A 22,610-nucleotide genomic window follows, 5' to 3' on the forward strand; every position below is an offset into this window, starting at 1 on the left:
AGATTGTTTAATCATTAACAAAAATGAGCTTTTATGGCAGTCGAATGACCCTTTTTGTTAGGACAGGTATACACTCGAAGTTATAAACTGCTCGTGTTGGAGTCATAAAAATCTGACTCAAGAGATAAATTTATGTCTTCAAAACATCAAAACTTGTCTCCAAGACGTAAATTGAAGTGTGGCTCCGTCTCAAAACTGAGACATGCTCAAATCGACCTTTTCGACTTCAGCATGTCTTGATTAGGGGCAATTCAAGTCGAACTCAAGTTGAAGCATTTTTACTCGAGTTATCAGTTTGAAAAATAAATTTAAAACCAAAAATTTTTCAGTAAAATAGTTTAATTTCCAAAAAATACATGCACTTTCAACCATTTCATACCAAAAGAAAATACGTTTGACCAAAAAATTCATTTTGAACCAAAGAAATTAATTTTTAATTAAAGTTGATGAATTTTTAAATAAGAAGAATATTTTTCTATCAGAAAAAAAAGAATTTTTAACCGAGAAAGGTTAATTTTTAGGAAAAAAAAACAATAAATTTTCAACAAAATTGTTAAATATTTAAATAAAAAAATATTTCAACTAAAAGTGATACAGTGAAATTTTCAGTTTGACCAAACAAAAAAGTCGAATTTTGAACAAAGCAGTAAAATTATCAACGAAAAATGGATGTTATATTTTCAGATGAAAAATTTAATTTTTCACAAAATAGTTTAGCTTTCGATGGAAGAAATGAATTTTGAAATAAAAAAATAATTTTTTTTTTAAATTTCGTCAACATTTTTATATTTTGAACATAACAAATGAATATTAAAACTAAAAAATGAGTATTTAACCAAAAATGGAATAGTTACATTTTCAGTTGAAAAATAATTATTAAGCCCAGAAAATACAAGTTTTAACACAAAATTTCAAACAAAAAACGAATTTTTTACAAAATAGATAAATTTCCAACGAAAAAAAGATTACATTATCCGTTTAAACAATAAATTTACAACGAACCATTTTTCAGCAAAATAGTGTATTTTCCAAAAAATAAATAAAATTTCAACCGTTTTATGCCAAAAGAAAATAAGTTTGACCAAAAAATGCATTTTCAACCAAACAAATGAATTTTTAATTAAAATAGATGAATTTTTAAACAGGAAGAATAATTTTCTACCAAAAAGATGAATTTTGAACTGAAAAAGGTTCATTTTCAATTTAAAGAAAAAAAAAATTTTCAATAAAATTGTGAAATTTTCAAATAAAAAAAACTTCAACCAAAAATGATACAGTTACATTTTCAGTTTAAGAAAATGTTTTTACATCCAAAAAAATCGAATTTTAAACAAATCAGTTGAATCATCAACAAAAAATAAATTCACAAAAAAGAGGAAACATTTTCATTTATAAAAGGTGAAATTTTAATTGGAAAAGATGTTTTCTTTAAATTTTAAGCAAATTTTAACATTACGAACTTAAAAAATGAACATCAAAACTAAAAAATGAGTATTCAACCAAAAATAGAATAGTTACATTTTCAGTTAAAAAATAATTATTAGCTCCAGAAAATCAAAGTTTCAACAAAATATAAACATTTTTATGCAAAAAATTGAGTTCACAAATAAATAATTGAATTTTCAAACCAATAATTTTCTACCAAAAACAGAAATTCAAAATTTCAGAAGTTATTTTCATAGCAACAAAAAAACATTTTTAACAAAATAGATCAATTTTCAACGAACAAGGGTTACATTATCAGTTTGAAAAATAAATTTAGAAACCAAAATCTTTTAGCAAAATAGTTAAATTAAAAAGAATTCATGAACTTTTAACTATTTTATGCCAAAAGAAACTCAGTTTGACCAAAAAATGCATTTTAAACCAAACAAATGAATTTTTAATTAAAATAGATGAATTTTAAACAAGAAGAATAATTTTCTACCAAAAAGATTAATTTTGAACTAAAAAAGGTTCATTTTCAATTCATAAAAAGTTATTAACTGGACCTCATATGCTTTTCAATATATGAAAACTTTACAAAACCTTTAATGTCTTAAAATACTTATCTCAACATTACACAATTTAGTTCTTACAATCTTATTTTAATTGCAAAATAATAGTATATTATTTGTTTTAAATTATCTTTTTTAATTGAAAATTCACCTTTTTAATAGAAAATTATTTTTCTTGTTTAAACATTCATTTTTTGGTTGATCATTTAATTTTTTTTTTGAAAATTCGATTTTTTTGTTGAAAAAAACATTTTCGTAAACTGAAAATTTAAATGTATCAATTTTGGTTGACTTTTTTTTTATTTCAAAATTTAACAAATTTGTTTAAAATTTGTTGTTTTTGTGTGCTTAAAAATGGACCTTTCTCAGTTAAAAATTCATCTCTTTGGTAAAAAATTATACTTCTTCTTAAAAAATTCATCTATTTTAATTAAGAATTTATTTCTTTGGTTGAAAATGCATTTTTTGGTAAAACTTCTTTTCTCTTATTATGACATAGTAAAAAATCCATGTATTTTTTATAAATTAAAGTTTTGTGCTGAAAAATTTGTGCATGTAAATTAATTTTTTTATGTATACAAAATATTGTTAACTCTCTCAAATTTTCATTAAAATTCTGAAAACTTATTCAAAACGTAAACAAATTGCCTCATAATCTTCTGAATTTTCCCAAGCCTTTTAAGAAAATGTGTTTATTCACTTGAAACCTTTCGAGATTCTTTTAAAGCTACTAAAGTTTATCCTACGTGCCTGAAACTCCACTAAAATTTTAATGATTTTTGAATCTTTTAAATATTTTTTAAATTTACTCGATTATTTAAATTTGTTAAATTTCTTAACCTGGCCAAATTGAAACACATTGCTTTAAAATCTTCTACACTATTCTTCAAAATTTTAGGAAATCGTTTAATATGTTTAAAAATCTTCTTTAATTTTTTCTTAACGGTTCAAAATAAAAAATTATAAAAACTTTTCACACTGATATTATGCAAATATTTCATTTTCTTCTAATCTTGTCAGACGTTCTAAACCTTCCCATCTTTAAAAATTATTTCTTATAATTTTTAATTTTTATAAATTATTCCTTATAATTTTCTTCATGTTCGAGAAACCTTAAAAAAACTTACGCTTTGAAAGTACATTTTCTAAATCAACATATACTGAAAAAATATATACAACAGAATTGCAGAAGAAGGCTCAATTAGAATTATCTTCCTAAAATTTCTCAAATTATGTAATAAGCAAAATTGGAAAATTTTGCTGCGAAATATTTAACATACTTTTTAAAAATTTTAGGAAATAATAAAAAACGTTTTGTAATCTTTTCCCATTTTCTTTTAGAATTCATTACAAAACAATCATTTAAAATTTTCCCATGAACTTTCCTTCATTCTTTTGACGCCACGAAAAATTCAGTTTACTTAAAGGGGGAATGGGGGATAAGCACTTGAAATTTTTTTTCTGTTTTTGTTGTTGTGAAAGATTGAAAAAATATTGTGTTAAAATTTTAAGTCAATCGAAGCAGAACTCTTAAAGCTATAGATTAAAAGCCGAACCTCCTCATAAACCGCAGCTGCACTTAAAAATATAGGAACGTGCCAGAAGACAATGAAAAATATTATAAAATAATAAAATTTTAATTAAATTTCACTATAATTTCTACGTTCGTAAAGTATGCACAGTGTAATGGAAAAAAGGAGCTGAAATTGTTGAAAAAATTAATATTTTTCTTCACATTTTCAATGTGTCAAACTTTAAACGAGTTTTTCTCGAAACCACTTTTTAAAAGTCCGTTCCATCCTCAAACTTGGTAAACTTTTTTTTACATATAAAAATCCTCCCCCCAACGATATTTTTGCTTACATTTTTTCATATTAACCTTGTTTTTTACTTTAGAATGACGAAATTTTGCATACAAAATGATATATTTTACTTCAAATGATCACGGAAATAAAAAAAAATTCCTAAAAATAATCATAAGGGGGGGGGGGAGGGTTGAAACTTTTATTTTAACGAAATTTTGCAACTTTTTTGATTTCCGACCAATCTACGTTAAGATATCGCTGGAACCGCAAATCATCTTTTTCAAAAGGCGGAATCGAAATTCATCTCTCACTGGCTTATTTCACGATATTTTACTACAAAAAATTACAAATCATTTTAAAAATAATACTTTGTTCGTGCATTTTCGGCTCTATACGAGGCTGGCCTACGCAGCATGTACGAGAGCCGAATCACCGACTCGCTGCCTTTGAATGTATTTCTCCCATATGGCAGAGTGGTGGGGGCCGAAAAATTCCACGTTCTGGAGACACTGGGTCTAGAAAAGCATTGCATTTTTTATAAAAAGTCCTCCAGATTTCTAAAGATTTTAAATAGAATAAGTCCCTAGCAATGCAATGCTAGGCACTATATATATTGCCCAGAATAGACCAGACAAAATGTGTAATAAATATTTTACATTTGAGAAATTTCTGCTTCCTTTTAAGCTTTATTAATTTTTGGTGAATTTAAGATATAAATATGTATTTTTTATTACTCATATTGAGATGCATTGGAAAAAAAGTATTTGTTGAACGAAAATTTTAATGAGTTTTTAGATTTAAACAAAAATGCTTAAATTCAATTTTGAAACAAATCTTCATTTTATTTTTGTTAAATTTTGGCAGAATATAGTTTACAATGTGCCCTAAAAGCCCTTTAAATATCAAGATGGATCTCTCTTAGTTTTCGAGAAATAATTAAGATGGCATTTAAAAACTTTTTTCTTCTATTTTTAATTTGTTTAAATACAAATCGAAACGAATTTTTTACCTTAATTATGATTTTGTTGCGGTTTTTTGAAAAACAAATTATTAATAACACACCAAATACTACTTTCTATTCATAATTGAATGTTTATATACATCATCCAGTTTTTGTAATTAGTGTGAGGTAATAATAAATGCGAAATAACAAACCTAAATGTTGAAAGAAAATATCATTTTTCATAACTATCTGTATAATATAACTTTGTACATAAAGTGAGATAATACTGAGATAATAATAGTGATAATAGTGATAATAATAATAGTGAGATAATAATAATTAAGGCAAATGTGGAAAGTGGAGAAGTTACAAATTTTAAAAACTGCAACTACATAGCATAAGTAAAGAAGATTGTTATAAACAATAAGAACTTGTTTAAACAATTGTGTTTGTTAAATTGCATCCATTATCGCCTCACACTAATTGAAAAGTGGATAAAAAGTGGAATATTATAAAAGAAACTGCAACTTTCCAGCAGAATGCTAAGAGAATATTGTGACAAATAATAATAAGTTCCTCAAACAATTATCTATATTAAATTTGATTCGTTATTGGTTCGCTATGACTGAAAATAAGTTGAAAGATACCGAAAAATCGCGGCTTTCTAGCTCTATACTAAGATAAAATGGCTAAAAACAATAATTAGCAACAAAAACTCGTAAGAATAGATTTTTTTCTCATAAGGTTTTATTAAAACCTTTGAAACAGACTTATGGGGATGTTTTTAATAAAATAAGTGTTGGCCTATTTATCAGACCCTTCTTTAAATGAATCATTACATTTAAATCCAAGATTATATACTCTACCTATGTTATGCCGGCATTATATTTAATGCCTGGGAGTGATATAGAATGCCTAGGAATGATATAGAATGCCTAGGGATTATATAGAATGCCTAGGCACAGTATTCGGGTTTGGTTAACTTTTTATAATAAAACTCATCTTCTCTCATTTTAGCAATTTAATATCTCAAAAGCAGGTTTTTATTTTGGGTTTATTTTGGCTTTCAATTTAAAAACACTTCAGCTCGGGAGTGAAGTTCCGTTTTATCTTTAAATGGTGATTTTGACTTTACAGCATGTTATTTCGGTTTACTGAAAAATTTCGATTTTGTTAGTTACCTAGGTCTATACTGCAATCCTTCAACTGCAAATATAAATAAATTATTTCAGAAATGAATCTTTACGTCAAGTATTAATAAGTGAATTATAATTGATTTAAAAAAAATGATTCAAATTCCGTACAAAATTTAAGAATTTCCAGATTTTAACGTTAAAAATTAAACTGTCTCAATTCGAAAGTATTAGTCATGAACAAAATGTAAATGTCTAATTGAAACTTTATAAACTAATTTTAACTTTAAAATAACTGCATAATATATTTGTAGTCAAAGGCTTTCATTAAATTTAAAATATTGTTTCAGTCTAAAGTATTCCATTTTTAAATCATTGGACATTAAAATTCTTAATTAAAAAGAAGAATTATTTAAGATTTAGCAATATTTGGCTGCTCAATAACAACGAATGAATTGAAACTGAAAGTTCTAAAAGTCAGCAATTTAAAACTAAATTTTTTGACATAGAAAGCATTGAATCGTTAAAATTTCGAAAAGCTTTTAAACCTTGAACGTTACAATTTTTTATGTTCTATTAAAAAAAAATGCAGATTTTTGCGGACTTGAACAAAAAATTTAAAAACTTTTTAAGAATTGTAAAAGGCCTTTAAAGAATACAAACATTTTCTTAAGATTCCTAGGAAGATTGAAAATGAGTTTACATTAAAAAAAAATTATTTTAAGAGCATGCGTAAAAAGATTTGAAAATTTTTGAAACAATATCTGGAAGATTTTAAGGAAATTTTTTTAAATTTGCAAAATTTTTTAAAAATTCGATTAATTTTAAAACATATTTAGAAGTTCGGAAAAATTTCCAAAATAATTTTAAATTTAATAACATTTTAAACAACTTATGTGTTTCTCAAGATTTTGAAGTAAAATGTTGAGGGTTTTCAAGGGTATATAAACTATTTAGAATAAAAATAATTTAACTTCTGATTTAAGAAATGTTCAGTCACAAAAAAGGGTCATTTTTCAATTTTTAATGTCCCTGGCTTGAAATTGCTTAAAATAATACAATTTAAAATTTTCTAAGTTGATTAAGTTTTGAATTTATAGAAGTGCAAATAATAACGTAGGTTTATATATTCGAAGTAGAATTTGAATCTTAGAACTCTATAATTTATGAAAGTTGAATATTCGAAATATTGCAGTTTGTCTGCGTTTCATTTTAAATTATTCAATTGAGACTATGTTTCAACAGATTTAAAAAACATAAGTTCATCCATTTTTACTTTTTTTTGTAGAATTAAGTTTACAGATGGACTACCCCGATTTTGCATTTGGCGGAATGTTCTCTTACTATCGACCTTACTTGTACGCACATGAAGAATCAATACCTGTTGGTCATCGTAGAGAATCGTTTTCTTCTAGTGACGAATCTCCGCCTCGTTATGCTGTTTTAAAAAAATATCCTATTCCTAGTGGCTATAAGATAACAAATGTTAAGACTCGCGGTCTTCTTCGCATTACATTTGGAGAAGAAATTGGTCCCCTTTACAGAATAACCCTACCAGCTAGGGTACTAGTATCGCCGGATAATTTCATTGTTGGAAAAATAAATTCTTATGGTGTACTGTTAAGATTATATTTTACAGTATTATATGGTCGCAAACCGATTAAAATACACTTGAAGAGCGGTATGATTCATCGACTTTCGGAAACAGAAATTGAGATTGTACCTTTTCACCGTTTGATTGAAACGAAGAATTTGACTCAATACAATAAATGTAAAAAATTTTTCTTTTTTTAATTAAAAGTAAAAAAATGTAAATGTATCAGAATCAAAACTAAATAAAAGGTGTATATCAGTATATTTATGTGCGTTCTTCCATGCATAAACAGTAAAACTCTTCTATAGCGCCTATTATGAGGCTGACGGTGGGTGGACCTAATTCATTATAGCCCGCTCAACTCTTGCTTTTTTGCGCCTGAGTATTCGTCTGAGTCAGTCGTAGATCTCGCGCACCCCGCGCAGCTTCTGTTAGAACTATATGCGGCGCGGCGTAAATTCTCGGAAGGGCTATAGAAGCGAGGGCTATTGAAGAGTTTTACTGTAATTATAAAAGAAGATATTAGCCCTTTATCTAAATGCAAGTAGCTAGCCAGGTTTGTCGTAAAGATTTAGTTAATCATTGACTTCCACTGGACTAATAAAAATTCGACATGCCGGGCCAATGTAAGATCAGTAATCAGAGTAGGCAGAAACCTAGCACATAGGCCTAGATTCTAAGGACGACTTTCAGATGTCTTGGTGTTTATTAGGCTCTCATTTCCTCTGGAAGGAATAGAGTGGAAGGACCACGAACGTCCAAGAATTCGTTAATGTTTGCCACGAATGGATACCCAGAGCCAGTTGCGCGCACATGCGCAGTGTTGTTTGCGCCGTCACGTATTCTACCCACTCCCGACTCCTTTGTGTTCAAACCACAAGTCAAAAACTTCTAAAGGTTGTTGTCATGGCAACCGCTCATGCGTATGTGCGCGGAACTGGCCCTTTGTGCATTTACCATAATAAAAGATGATTCGATTTACACTATACACTATCCGCAGGCTTCAACCAATCCATGTAACGGAGATTTTACTATTACTATTAGTAATATTGAAGAGCGAGATATCAGTAAAAGATTAAAAATTTTTTAAATCATTTTAGATTTTAGTAAAGTTTGATATTGTGAAAAAAATTAATAAGTTGGTAATTAATTAATCAGTTTACAACATAAAAATCAACGAACTATTACTTTCATTGATGCATTAAAATAATTTCTACTTTATATTTTTATAAAAATTAGAATTATAATTAACATTTCAAACAAATTTCAGAAAAGTTAAAATATATTTTTAAAAATGGAACTCTGATACTCTTTCCACAACATGACACAAACTTCCGAAAATTACATAATTGAAATAAAGGTATCTCAGAAATAAATAATTAAAAAAATTATTTAGCTGGAATAGGCGTATTTTTAATATAAATAAACTTTCAGTATACAAATCATATGTAACATTCAATTACATAAACTTAAAGTAAATAACCTATTTACGTTACGTAATCGAGAAAAACTAAAATTCAATCTTTATGCTACTTAATATTGTAAATAATTAATCAGTTTATGATATGAAAAGCATTAAAGAATTATTTTTAGTGAATCATTCAAATAATTTTTATACTACATTGTTCAGAAAATTGAGGTTATTTACAACATTTTAAACTACTCCAGAAAAAGTAAAAATATATTTGAACATAATTTTCAAATCAGAATTCAGATGCTCATTGAACGCCGCAAAACTTTAAAAAAAAAATGAAATAAGAATGGAGGTATTTGAAACACTTACAAATTTTTATTATTCAAATTATGATCAATATTAAATTACATAAACTTATAGTAAATAATAAGTTTATTTAACTCAATCAAAAGAAATTACAATTCAAAATTTATGTATATTTAATATCTTAAAAAATCTGATAATAATTAATTAATGTATTCAGAACGTAAAAAGGATTAACTATCATTTTCAATCAGACATTGAAATAATTTTTATTCTACTTTTTTTACATTTTCACTTTCATTTCTGAAAATTTGATTCATTAGTAACCTTATATACTAATTTTAGAAAAAATTAAAACACATTAACATTTACATGTAAAAATTGAATGCAGATACTTATTTCAGAATATCAGAATCATTTGAAAAATTATGTGATTGAAATAGGGATGTTTTAATATAAATAAACTTCTATTATGAAAATTACATGCAATATTTAATTATATAATCTTCGAATGAATGATCAACTTATGTTTTCTAATTTTTAAGAACTAAATTTTGATCTTTATGTAATTTAATATTTTGAAACAATTATTCAGTAAATAATTAACTAATTATTTTACAATATGAGAAGCATTTAACTATAATTTTCATTAAAGCATTCAAATAATTTTCACCTAATATTTTTTTTCAAATTTAAGCGTTCATTTCTGGAAATTTGATTTATTAATAAAATTTTTAACTAATTCCAGGAATCATAAGTTTTAATAGAATCAATTAACAGTTAATCAGTTCAAAACAGAAAAATCATTAAACAATCATTTAAATAGAATGAATCAAATAATTTGTACCTTATATTTTCTTTAAATTTGCGACAGCATTTATATATGTTTAATTTATTGATAAGCTTTAAAAATAATTTCGAAAAAATTGAAATTGTATACTTATAATTTTGAAAATTGAATCTAGATACGCATTTTACTTCGCAAGCATCAGAAAAATTATATAATTGTAATAGAGGTATTATAAAGTGAAAATACACTTTAATTGTTAAATTTATATCTAGTATTGAATTACATAATCTGAAAGTAAATAATCAATTCCTATCACTTAATTTAAAAAATCAAATTATTGTTAATTTTATATATATTTTAAAAAATTAAAATTTCTAGATATCTTCATTTCTTTTGAAATAATTCCAGGAAAATTTAACTTTTAACAGAATTATTTAGAAAAATTATTCAATCATTTCAAAACAAAAAACCATTAAACCTTGGTTTTTTATAGAAATAATAGCCAAAATTTAATTACATAACCTTAATGCAAATAATCAATTTATGTGGCTTCATTCGAAACAATTTATATTTAGTTTTTTGAAAAAAAATCAATGTTTCAATAGTTAGTTAAATAGCTCATAATATAAAAAGCAGTAATAAATTACTTTCATTGAAACGTCAAAAAAATGTTTACCCTATATTTTGCTGAGAATCTGAAGATGGAATTTAAATATTTATTTCAAAACACCGAGATTTTTTTTAAATTATGAAATTGGAATAGGGAAATTTTAAATATAGATAAACTTTTATTATACAAATCGTATCGCATTATAAATAACAAAAACTCAAAGTAAATAATAAATTATTTTCTTCGTTAAACAATATATAACTTTAATCTTTATGTAATTTTATATTGTAAACAAACTTAATCAGCTAATAATAAGTAACCAATGAATAGAATAAAAAGCATTAAATGAATTATTTTTATTGAATCAATCAAATAATGTTTATTTTACGTATATTTTTTTAATTTTCACTTTCCTTTCTGCTACTTGGATTTAGTAATCAACTAATAACTATATAATCATTTTACAAGATTAAAAAGCATCAAATAATTATTTTCATTTAGGTCTGATATAAATGATTCTTATTTTATATTTTAATTGAAACTTAAAATTAAATTTCTAAACAATTTTATTTATTGTTTTAGTTTACCTAAAATCTCAGGAAAAATGGAAATATATTTACAACTAATTTTGAAAAATAAATTCAGGTAGACACACATTTCATGTGTATTAAAGTAGTTTTTATCAGACTAAAAAAATACATAACTTGTACTTTATAATATAGCACTGTGGCGGCGCTGCATGGAAAAAATGGTAAATAAAGACAATTATGAATGAAGGAAAATTTATGGGAAATGTGAGTGGACCGTTCGACGGCGAACGAAGAGACACCGCCCGCTGTATATTTCTGACCGAGCCGCAACTCGACCCCAGGCTCCTGGAACGAATTCCCAGAAGAATAAAGGTGTACGCACAAGAAAACACGTGTGCAGTATGCTGGAAACGGCTAACGCACGAGCCGTCCGTGCACACACACAGTGCACCAACCAATCACGTGCGATCTATCGCACTGCTGCGGTGGGAGCTGCTTACGTACCGTTTCATTATCGGACCGTCGCTAGAGAAGCAAAAGTTTGCGACGTTGCCAGTTTGATTTATTGTATTCTTTAATTATATATTTATTTATTTATTTATTTGAATTATGTTATCCTCAAAATACAAGTAAATAACTACGAAGCTTGTGAGAGATATTCGAGATATTGAAAAAATATTACTTTCTAAAATAGCTTTCAATCCTGGCTTTTTTTCACAATGACAAACACTACACTCTCTCGGCAAACACACCAATTTTGGTAACATTGCAAACTTCTGCTTCTCGAGTGGTGGTTTCGATAGGTGAACGGTACGTATCCAGCTCGCACCGTAGCAGTGCGAAAGATCGTACGCGATTGGTTGGCGAACACCTTAAGTCTTCACTAAACGAATTCTGCCCCCACTCCGGTAAAGATGGGATCAATAATTGATGTTCTCAAGAGATCGATATCTTAGCGTATTTGCTGGTTCTGATGAATCTTTTAGAAAAGAAACTTTACTCGATGGCGCCATAATCAATATTTTTTCTAATTGTGATAAACAGTGACTAGTTGGAAGTAAAGGGCCACAAAGCATAAGGGCGTAAGTACCAAATTTCCGAAAATGTGTTCATTGGCTCAAACTACTTGTTTCTCCCTAACGCGTGTTCCTGTAGAAGATTTTGATCTAGTTAAGACCCGAAAATAGTTCTCGGAAAAAATGCAGTGCATACGGGCTTAAGTGCCACAATGCTTGCTGGCGTAAGTGCCATGCTTCATTGTGTTCTGTCACCGCGGCGACATTGATATTCAGAGAACGTGTCGTTTCTGGTTTTTTGAAGTTTGTCCGTCAAAAATTATGAATTTTTGGAGAGACATAATTGCTGAAAAAGTTACTTTTTAGGTGTCAAAATTGAAGCCTTCTATTGCGCGCTGATCTTTGACCAGAGCCTTCTCTTGTTGAAATCTTTTATATCTGCATGTATATAAGGCGTAAAATAAATGTTTACATAATTTTGCAATTGGATAAATGATGCACATTTCTTCAAATGTACAGATTGCCTAGAAAAAGAAGGAAAACCTTTTATATTACCCAATCCTCAAAATATTTCCATGTTTTCAGTTGTATTGCTTTGTTTGATGACAATACTCAGCCTGAGTTGCTTCAACAATTTTGTTTTATTTTCTTTTTAGGACGCATTTTCTCCTTTCCCGCGAGAAAAACTACATACATTGAATAAAATTAAATAAATTTTATAGTTTGCCTACAAATATTGTAACTGGTCAACATTTTTGTGAAATGAAATGTTTCTCCTGATTTTTTTATAGTAAATATATGTGTACTGCAAAAACGGATATCATTTAAATAAGTGAGACATCTTTGGAAGAAATTATTTTCATGTAATCCTTGATTAAAAAAGTCATATCATGAACAAAATACAAACATCGTGCCACTTATATATGGAAACTTCAAATGTTTAAATTGAGGTTAATTGTTTCCAAAATTGGAAATTTTGTTTAAAAAGGACTGTTGTCTTCGGAAACTACCCATTATTCATAATTGATGGAAAACAATATTTAGGGCTCGTCAATTAACTAGAATGTTCAAACTTAATTATATTTGAACCTTTTTTATTCTCAACTGATAATTCTGAAATTGTTGAATTTAGAACGTCTAGAAATTGTTTAATATTACTAAATCAAAATTGTTCACATGCACGTAACCCATTTTACAGTCACACTTATCATTTTCATACTTTGAACTGCATTTTATTAGGGATGTCCAAAAAACGCTTTTCGAGATACAGGGCAAGACACCGCCACCTGTAAGCCCCCCCCCCCCAAAGTTTTTAATTCTGAAGATAGAAAATCGGTTTTCTTTTGTTAATTGAAATATCAACACGTACCATCGGGTACTTCAAAATCCCATTTAATTAAAATAGGGAAATTTTGAATTTTCGGAAAATTAAAATCAACTTCCAGGATTTCATCGAAACGTGCCAAACTTTTTAGGGATTAAGAAGAGTCTCTACAAAATAAAACCATACTAATAAGTTTTGTTTCCAACCCATTCACCCCGCGGCGTCCTAAATATGACACAAAAATTTAAAAAAATACTTTTTTCGCATTATTGTTACTTTTCAGCAAATTCTGTTGTATTTTCAATACAAATAATAATTAAGTCATAATTTCAATATTTCCCATAAATTCTTGTAACGACTTTCAATTCTGTAAACAAATAACAATTATTTTAACAATTATTTATTCCAAAATGATGTGAAAAATAATCGTGTTTTCTGATTGAACTGTACATTTTTGTCATTTTTTGGAGTCGCACATTTTTTTAAAACATGATGTAGTTATTTAATCAATTATTTATTTTCTATTATCAAAAGTTCTGAAGATTCGGCCAAAGATGTCAACGTTCTTTTCAAATTAGTACCCTATGCTATGTTTTGTTGAATATTTACATCATTTTGATACATTTGTTTTAATATTTAATCAATTTCTATTTCTTTAAACAATCTTTATTTTCTCCAAAAGCTTTTTGTGATTAGTAAAAAAATAAAATACATACATTTATGTTATTAGTAATTTGTTTAAATAATTAATTTTCCAAAAATACTTTTAAAATCGTATTTTCTGAGCTAAAAGTATTATTGAGTGATTTCGAGGAGTAGTAAATTCTGCTAATAGCTTAATGTTATTGTTTATGCAATTCAATATTGTTTTTTTCTTCAGATTTACTACTCCTGGAAATCTTTTAACATTATGTTTAATTCCGAAAATATGATTTAAAAAACATTTTTGTCAAAATAATACTTTAAACAAATTGTATGTATTTAAACAAATGTAAAATTGTACATATATTCTTTTTATTCAATCATAATTGTAATTAAATATTAATTATTTATAAATTTGCCCATTCATCAATATATTATATACAAATAATTAATTAATAAATTACTTTAGTATTATCTCATTATCAAATGATAATATTTAGTTGTGTTTTACCCGCGTATACTATAATTTGGAATTAGCGAGAAATTGATAAATTACTATAAAGTGGCTTTCATTCAGAGTTAAAAAACATAAACTCAAGTTTAAGATTATATTGCATGGACTGAGAGTAAAAGTCCAGGGAGCTGAAGTAGGTTCTAAACCTAACTCTTTCAGATGCCAGTTCGCTCCCTTAGCGATTGTTTGAAAGTGTCTAGGTTAAGTTTTCTTTGGCAGCAAAATCTTTCAGAATCCTAGAGGTTTTGAGTTTTCGAAGATGGAATCCCGGGTACTTTTTATCTACTTTTATTTTTATTTTTTTACTTTTATTTCTCGGGAATCAAACGCTAGCAGTTGTTAACGCAACCCATCCGTTTCTGAGTGATTGAAAAGGAGGCTAAGGCCACTCGGGTTGGGATCACTTTCTCCCTTCAGTAAATATTTTCGGATCTTGAGCAAAGTAAAACCTAACGGTTCTTCTTTTGTCGGTTTAGCGTTTAAAACCCAAAGTGAGCAAAATCTATTACTCTCAGTCCCTACCTTAAACTGCTTCTGTGGGGATAACCGTAGCTGAGAGCTAACCCAGGAGCATGAGAAGGAGCAAAGAGCAAGTATCCGCTCTCTCTGTCTCTCTATATCTCTCTATCTCATGCTCCAAAGTTAGTCTTTGGTTACGCTTATCCCTCCTCTGTTAGTGAGGTATACTGGTTACTCAGTACCAATCAAGTGTTCGGACATGTCGTCGTCCTCCACCTGGTTATATTTGTTATTCATCACTTTTGCGCTAACCTTTGCAAAATTATCTTTTAAAAATCGCACTTCACTTTCACAGCAGTTAATGAGGACCGCACTAAAATATAATGTATTGTCCCTAACTTTGGAAAGACCCATCATTATGACAACGTGTCGCGTTGCTCCGAGTCAAACGCAAGTGGACAGGAGGTTTATGTCCTGACTACATGGACCGCTATATTACTGGTTGAACGTATTATTTGGCGTCACTGGTATATTCAGTAACACTGTTCTAGTTGAGTCACTTACTGTCACACCCATTTAGGACCTGAAAATCACTGGTTTACCAGTGATAATTCATAACACTGATTCAACCAGTGGCTATTTTAATTTAGTTTCCGAGAGTAGAATGAGATTGGAAAGCAGCTTAAGCTGAGCATATAATTTTATAAAAACTTTTTGATGCCTTCGCCAGTATTGTCTTGAAATGGAACAGAGGTATCTGCCTATTAAATTGCTGCTAAATAGGAAGCCACTATATCGCAATTTCTTAATACTTCGTAAATTATTTAAAAAACGCGGGAAATAAAATTTTTTAAATTAACTACGGTCTGGGTTTGAACAAACCACCTTCTCATTACATATAAAGTGCGCTACCAATTATGCCGCTGGAGTCCAATAGTAAGAATTTTAGATCACGCATTTCCTGAATTTTATTGGAAATGTGTACATTTATAGATATTTGAATTTCAAGGCCAGTGGAATAGTTTTAACATTCGAACAGAGTTTCGGTTGGATTAGTAATTAGTTAGATTCTTTATTCGACAGATAACTCAAGCTATACATAATCTAGTTATTATGCCATATCATCTAGCTTCAAACTTTGTAAATTCAATGGGTATTAAAGTAGCTTTGCTAATTGTAAGAGCGATATTAAAGTCAGTATTTCATGCTCCAAAGCGAGCAGTCCAAATCGAAAACGCTCAGGATATTGATGCCCTGAGTAAAAATTAACACAAAATATTACACAATGCAGTGTCTTGATGCTCTTTACATTTTGATTTCAGTTCGAATCACAAACAATATTATGTTTGAATTTTACACTAATTCAAATGTAATCGATTGTAGGCGGAGGATTGTGCTTTTCACTTTCTCAAATTAAATCAGTGGAATTTCTCTGATTGAAATGTTGCAACTACGAATCCTCTACATTGAGTGGTGAAAGTAGATAAAATCCTATCATAGTACCTTTAGAAACTCTAACATATAGCAACAAAACTTGAAATGGTCACTGAATCAATCAGCGATACTAGAATCTGTGAAAAATCAGTGATATTGTGTCATCTATTGCATTCAGTGACCGTGTATTCCAAGTCCATTAATAACATTCACTGCTTTTTTAGCAACAAAACAAGAAGTGACTGGCTGATTAGTGAAAACCTGAATGATTGATTGAAATTGTAAAAATTTCACTGATTTAAATCTAGATAGGTACGTTCCAGTCTGTAATTCCTTAAGACAGGAGCGCGCCTGTCAACTGGAGAATCATTAATTTCTTGTTGGTTCATTCGTGTAATAGTGCCACTTCTCATGCTTATTTTCGCCCGTTTTTGATGAATATTATACATTCCAACGAGAAAATTTCCTTGTACCAATATTGCAAAAATGTCACCAGTATTTGTTAATAATACAATTTGTTCTCGGGCTGGAATAGCCTCATAGGTGTTTCTACTTACAACCACTTTAATTGGCTTATCTGTAGGAAAAATGTATCTTCGAAGTTTGAATGATCGGTTTGGATTACTATGGGGAATAAGCCGTATTAGTTCAATGTGTCCACGTTTCGATATGATAGAACCTCGCAATGAATAAGGCCCAGGTGGAGGCGTGTTGGACCTGGCACGGAGAGGAGGCTCCTCATTAGGGTCAGACCTGGCAGAAGATTGTCTGTTAGGAAAAGAAGATACACTACCGGAAATACCAAGAGCTCGTTCACTATGGGGATTACAGTCTAACTTGGCACGAAGAAGAGGCTCCTCAGTAGAAGGAGACCTGGCAGGAGAATTTCTATTAGGAGAAGAAGGCCCACTACCGGAAATACAAGGACCTCGTACGTCATTCGGGTTACAATCTAACCTAGAACGAAGAGGAGACTCCTCAGTAGGGGGAGAACTGGCAGAAGATTGTCTGTCAGGAATAGAAGATCCACTACAGATAATACCAGGACTGTGTTCGCCATTCGTGTTACAGTCTAGCCTGGCACGAAGAGGAGGCTCCTCAGTAGGAGTAGACCTGGCAGGAGAATGATGTCCATTAGTAGAATGAGATAATCTGGAACTAGAAATACCACCATCTTGTTCGCCCTTGGGTTTACAGTCGGATTGTGCACTTAATTCTGCAAGAAGAAATATAAGGTATTATTATTATTTTAAGGATGACCGCAAAGTGCAAATAAAAATATTATGAATTGAATACATTGTATTCTTTATCTATAAGCTAGAAATAATAATTTTTACCAATTCCTTAGATAGTTATCATTGGCATGGTGTGGCTATTGTGATTATAGTTTCTAATTTGACCCAGCAGAAAAAATGCAACAGCAAAAATTCTAAAACGTTCTATAAAATTGTTACGTGAGGCGGGTTTCGCGTAAAGAGATTGTAAAGCTTATATTGAACATCGGATGTTGCGAACTTCGATTTTGTTGTTCTGATTTTAATAACTTCGAGACGTTTGTCCAAATATAAAGGCAACATTTGGGCCAAAGGTGATCAGCACCATAATTTCGCTCTTTCTCCACTGAGTGAAGTTGGGAACCAACTTCCTATAAGGTAAAATGGCTATTGTGACATACCTTGATTTATTATAATTACCTATTAAGGTAAACTGACCATAACTGGTACAGTTGGGAAAAGCTACCCGACATAAACATAATTTTAAAAAGGGGGAAGTTGGACACCAAAGAAGCTAATACCTGGACAAGGAAAATCCAATGGGGTTTATCAAAATAAAATTCAACAATTTACTTATAATTTATTACACAACATATTAAAAAGCAACAATTCATTGTAATTACGGTTTAATTATTTATTCTAAAAAAGTAGTTTAAAGTAGTTTATTGAAAACTTTAATTCTAACCTCAAATTTTTCTAACTGCTTAGGTAAGTAATTTAATAATAATTTGATTGACTAAAAAATCTGTTTTGATTAATATTTAAACTATTTTGTTGAAAGTTCGTATTTTTGGTTCGCAAATTTTTCATTATAATTATAAATGACATTTTTCTTTGAGAAAAATACAACTGTCTTGTTGAAAATGATATTATTTAGGTAGAAAATGCATACATTGGTTTTAAATATTTTCTGTTTTTAATCAAAAATTTTATTTATTTGAAAAATCTGATAAAAAAATATAATAGTTGATATTTCAACTGAGACAGTCAGCAATAGCTTGTCCCGGTTTAGGCAACTTCGCTAAAAATTTGTCCAAATGCGGGACATTAAAATATTCATAAGTTATCTAATAAAATCGCTAAAAAGTTATGAATTTTATTCTTAAACGTATAAAAAAAGTGAAAATCATTACTTTTTCTTCGAGTGTAGGAAATTTCAATAATACAATGCTGTAAAAGTTATGCGAAAAGTTTCGAAATAAAAAAAAACGGCAAATTTTGTAGCAGTTCATTCATACATTTTGAGGAATATTTTTTATTATTTTTTACCAAATGTATAACTCGTCAGGACAAAAATAAATAGTTCTAACAAATTTAAATGAACTTCAAAAATAATAGGACATTTTCACTTTTATAATTTATGTTGGTATATAAAAGATACTCAGCGATATTTATTATTGTCTCAGTATTGGACGTACTTTTTACGTTGTCCCAGTAATGGTCGGTTTGCCTTATTTGTAATACCGCGAAAAGTCGAAATTATTTTTTTGTTTTATGTTAGGTTTAACTGGCAAGATTATTTTTTGTTGCAGGGAATCTTTAACCTGGAATCAATGCAACCTTTGTCTTTTATTTTCTCTGTGTCACTTATCGATAAAAACTTACAATCAGCTAAAGAATCTCAAATGATAGTTCCTGGTCAAGATGAAAACCCAATTGCTTCGTACACGCAACTGTTCAAATCTTGATAAATTTAGAAAAATAAGATAAAAATTCACAGTAGAAAAATTTCTTAGCGCAGAATTTTATAACGGGATAGAGGCTATATAAGAAGCACAAATAGATATCATCACCAGAAAATAAACTGTCTACAGAACAACGAATACAAGTTTTGTTATATAACTGAAAGAAACCGCCATCGATGGTAAATGATAGTTGTTTTCCATATAATTATTGTTTTTATTCGAAACACTCAAATCATTCTTTGATAATAATTAGCAAATCTCGTATCGTTATACAACATTAACTCAAATTGTTGTAATTTTCTATAAACATCGGAAAGTGTTCTCGTGGAAAATACGAAACATATTCCTTTGAACATAAAACTGTGTTTATTCGATTATGGTGCGATTTCTGTAAGCCAAGATTTCAAACACGAAAAGATTCATTTTAGATGAGGTTCCAAAATTTGGCGAAAAATTGCCGAATGTAAATAGATAGGCGATAATTATTAATATATTCACCAATAGAATTAAAGATGACCACCAAAGTGCAGACCAGAGTATGAACGATCTTCATCATTTCCAACCAAATGAAATACTGATTAAAGTATTATTATAACATTTATTCAAATGCCCATCTTATGAATATTATGGTTGCTAATTGGAGTATATATATAATGTAGTGGTTATCTCACATATCATAAGATCATATTTGTACATCATAACTCATTATCAAGGAGAAAAAATGTGTCACTCGATTTTTTTTATATCTTTTGCGTTTTAGGATAAACTGTTTTACATAGAAAAAGTCATCTACATTTTTCAAAATGTATTGTCAGTTTTCGAAATGAGCATAGCATTCCTTCGATTTTTTGATCCAACTATTTAGAAATTTATAACCTAAATTTTTATTAGCAAAATTGTTTAATTTCTAAGAAAATACATGAACTTTAAACCATATCGTTGAATTTTCTACTAAAAAAAGATAAATCTTCAACAGAAAATGCATTGCTTAATGTTTAGTAAAACAGATGCATTTTCAAACAAGAAAAATAATTTAATACCAAAAACATGAACTTTTAATTGAAAAAAATTGAATTTTGAACAAGGCTGATAAATTATTAACAACAAAAAAAGAATTTTTAACCAAAATAGATGAATTTTCGAACAAGAAGAATAAAGTTTTTACTCGAAAAGATGAATTTTATAACAAATTTAATTGTCGACAGAATATTTTAATTTTCAAAGGAAGAAATGAATTTTCAACTGAAAAATAAAAATCTTTAACAAAAAATGAAACAGTTATATTTTAAATCTGAAAAATAAGTTTTTTAACAACAAACAAACAATCGAATTTACTATAGAAAAGTTCAATTTGAAAAGAATGAAGAGAATGCACAAACAGCAATAATATTATATAAGAAGGTAAATTTCGAACAAAAAATGTAATTCTTACATTTTCAGTAATGAAAATTAATAAAAAGATAATTTTCAACCAAATATTTACTTTTCAAACAAACAAATTAATTTTCAAACAAAATGAAGAATTTTCAGACAAATAATTTTGTACTAAAAAGACGAAATTTCAATGAAAAAAAAAACAGATTTCAACTAAAAAAACAATGTCTTTTCAAGCAAGGAAGGATATAAAAGGATATAAAAATGTTCAATTTTCAATTATAAAAAAACTATTTCACTTCACTAGTCGACAGCACAACATTGGAACCGAAAGAATTTCATTGTTCATTAAAAAAAAAGTTCTCGTTGTTCCCTATAAATGGCAACTGAGTTATTAATTGAAATAAATAAGAAAGTTCAAACATTTTTGGTTGAATTCAACTATTTTTAGTATGCACCGTCTAGTATTATATTTTTTGATTCAGAGTGCATCTTTTTTGGTTGAAAATTTCTTCATTAGGTTTAAAATTAACTTTCCTGATGAAAATTAAAAAAATTTGTTGATATTTTTTCTTTTTTAACTTGCAAACTGGTTTGATTGAAAATGGCTTTTTTGAACTGAAATTGTAACCGCTCCATTTTTTGTTGAAAATTTGTCCTGTTTAGTTGGAAATGCAACTATGTGGTCGAAAATTTATCTTGATTCGTAGAAAATTATTGTTCTCATTTGATAATTCAATTATTTTTTTCAAAATTCATTTCTTTGATTGTAAAAAAACTGTTTTATTGAAAATTCATTTCCTTGTTTTTGAATATTTTAATATTTTCTTGTTGTCAATTTTAATATTTTGTTAAGACTTCGTTTTTTTCGGTTAATAATCAACCAAAAATGAAGTTGTTACATTTTCGGTTGATTATTAACCGGAAAAAACAAAGTTTTATTAAAACATTAAAACGGTGGGGGCCGAAAAATCCCACGTTCTGGAGACATCGAATCAGCGTCATCTTTATATATAAAAATCTCGTGCCATGATGTTTGTCGCCACTAAACTCCGAAACTACTTAGCCGATCTTAATGAAATTGTGTAGAATGTGTGTAATTTGATCCAACTTGAAGGATACGATACTTTTTATCTCTATTAATTAGCTCAATATTTTTTATTGCAAATTAAATGTTTATTAAAAAGTATTATCTTATTTAGCTTTGGTAACCAACCTATAGATGGCGCCATGTTTCAATTTCTTGCTGCTTCAATCTATTTCAGGTTACATGTATAATATTAATTCAACGTATTATAACTGAGCCGCAACAACGCGTGGCCGGGTGTTCTAGTTTGTTTATAAGGAGCGCAATATAGGAAGCCCCAATGAGACTCATACCAAAAACAAAGTATTATATTGACTCATTGCTTATCTATTGTGCCTGTGAGTGTCAACAATACTTAATTTTGCAATATTCCTTTACGAAACTCTTAGCGTGCGCTTTTTTATAAAAAAAAATGAAAAGTATTGGAATCCATTAATGACTGACCTTCTGACGGAAGATTCAGACGGCAAGTAGCAGGGAATTTAGATGCATTTTGTTCCTGTTATTTAACGACAAAAATTATGTTCACAAAATCAATTTTTATATTTATTCATGCAAATTAATTATACGATAAAAACAATGAAATGGTAATAATAAATATTTAAAAAAAATGAATTTTCTCTAAAAAAAACTGTACACTTTTTTGACTTCGGATATCAAAACAAATTACCCGTATGATATA

The 22,610-nt window shown here is 28.4% G+C and overlaps 1 protein-coding gene across 1 annotated transcript in view; it reads left to right on the top strand.

Annotated features, from left to right (window-relative positions):
• Positions 1 to 16,343, top strand: part of LOC117177409 — a 17,720-nt gene extending 1,377 nt beyond the window's left edge. The window contains exons 2-3 of the mRNA XM_033368076.1: positions 7,167 to 7,649; positions 16,204 to 16,343. Coding sequence (XP_033223967.1) covers positions 7,181 to 7,649; positions 16,204 to 16,343 — 609 coding nt within the window. The 5' untranslated portion in view covers positions 7,167 to 7,180. The remainder of the gene's footprint in view (positions 1 to 7,166; positions 7,650 to 16,203) is intronic.
• The last annotated feature ends 6,267 nt before the right edge of the window (positions 16,344 to 22,610 follow it).

Source organism: Belonocnema kinseyi, chromosome 1 (genome assembly GCF_010883055.1).
Source record: "Belonocnema kinseyi isolate 2016_QV_RU_SX_M_011 chromosome 1, B_treatae_v1, whole genome shotgun sequence".
Lineage (NCBI taxonomy): Eukaryota > Metazoa > Arthropoda > Insecta > Hymenoptera > Cynipidae > Belonocnema > Belonocnema kinseyi.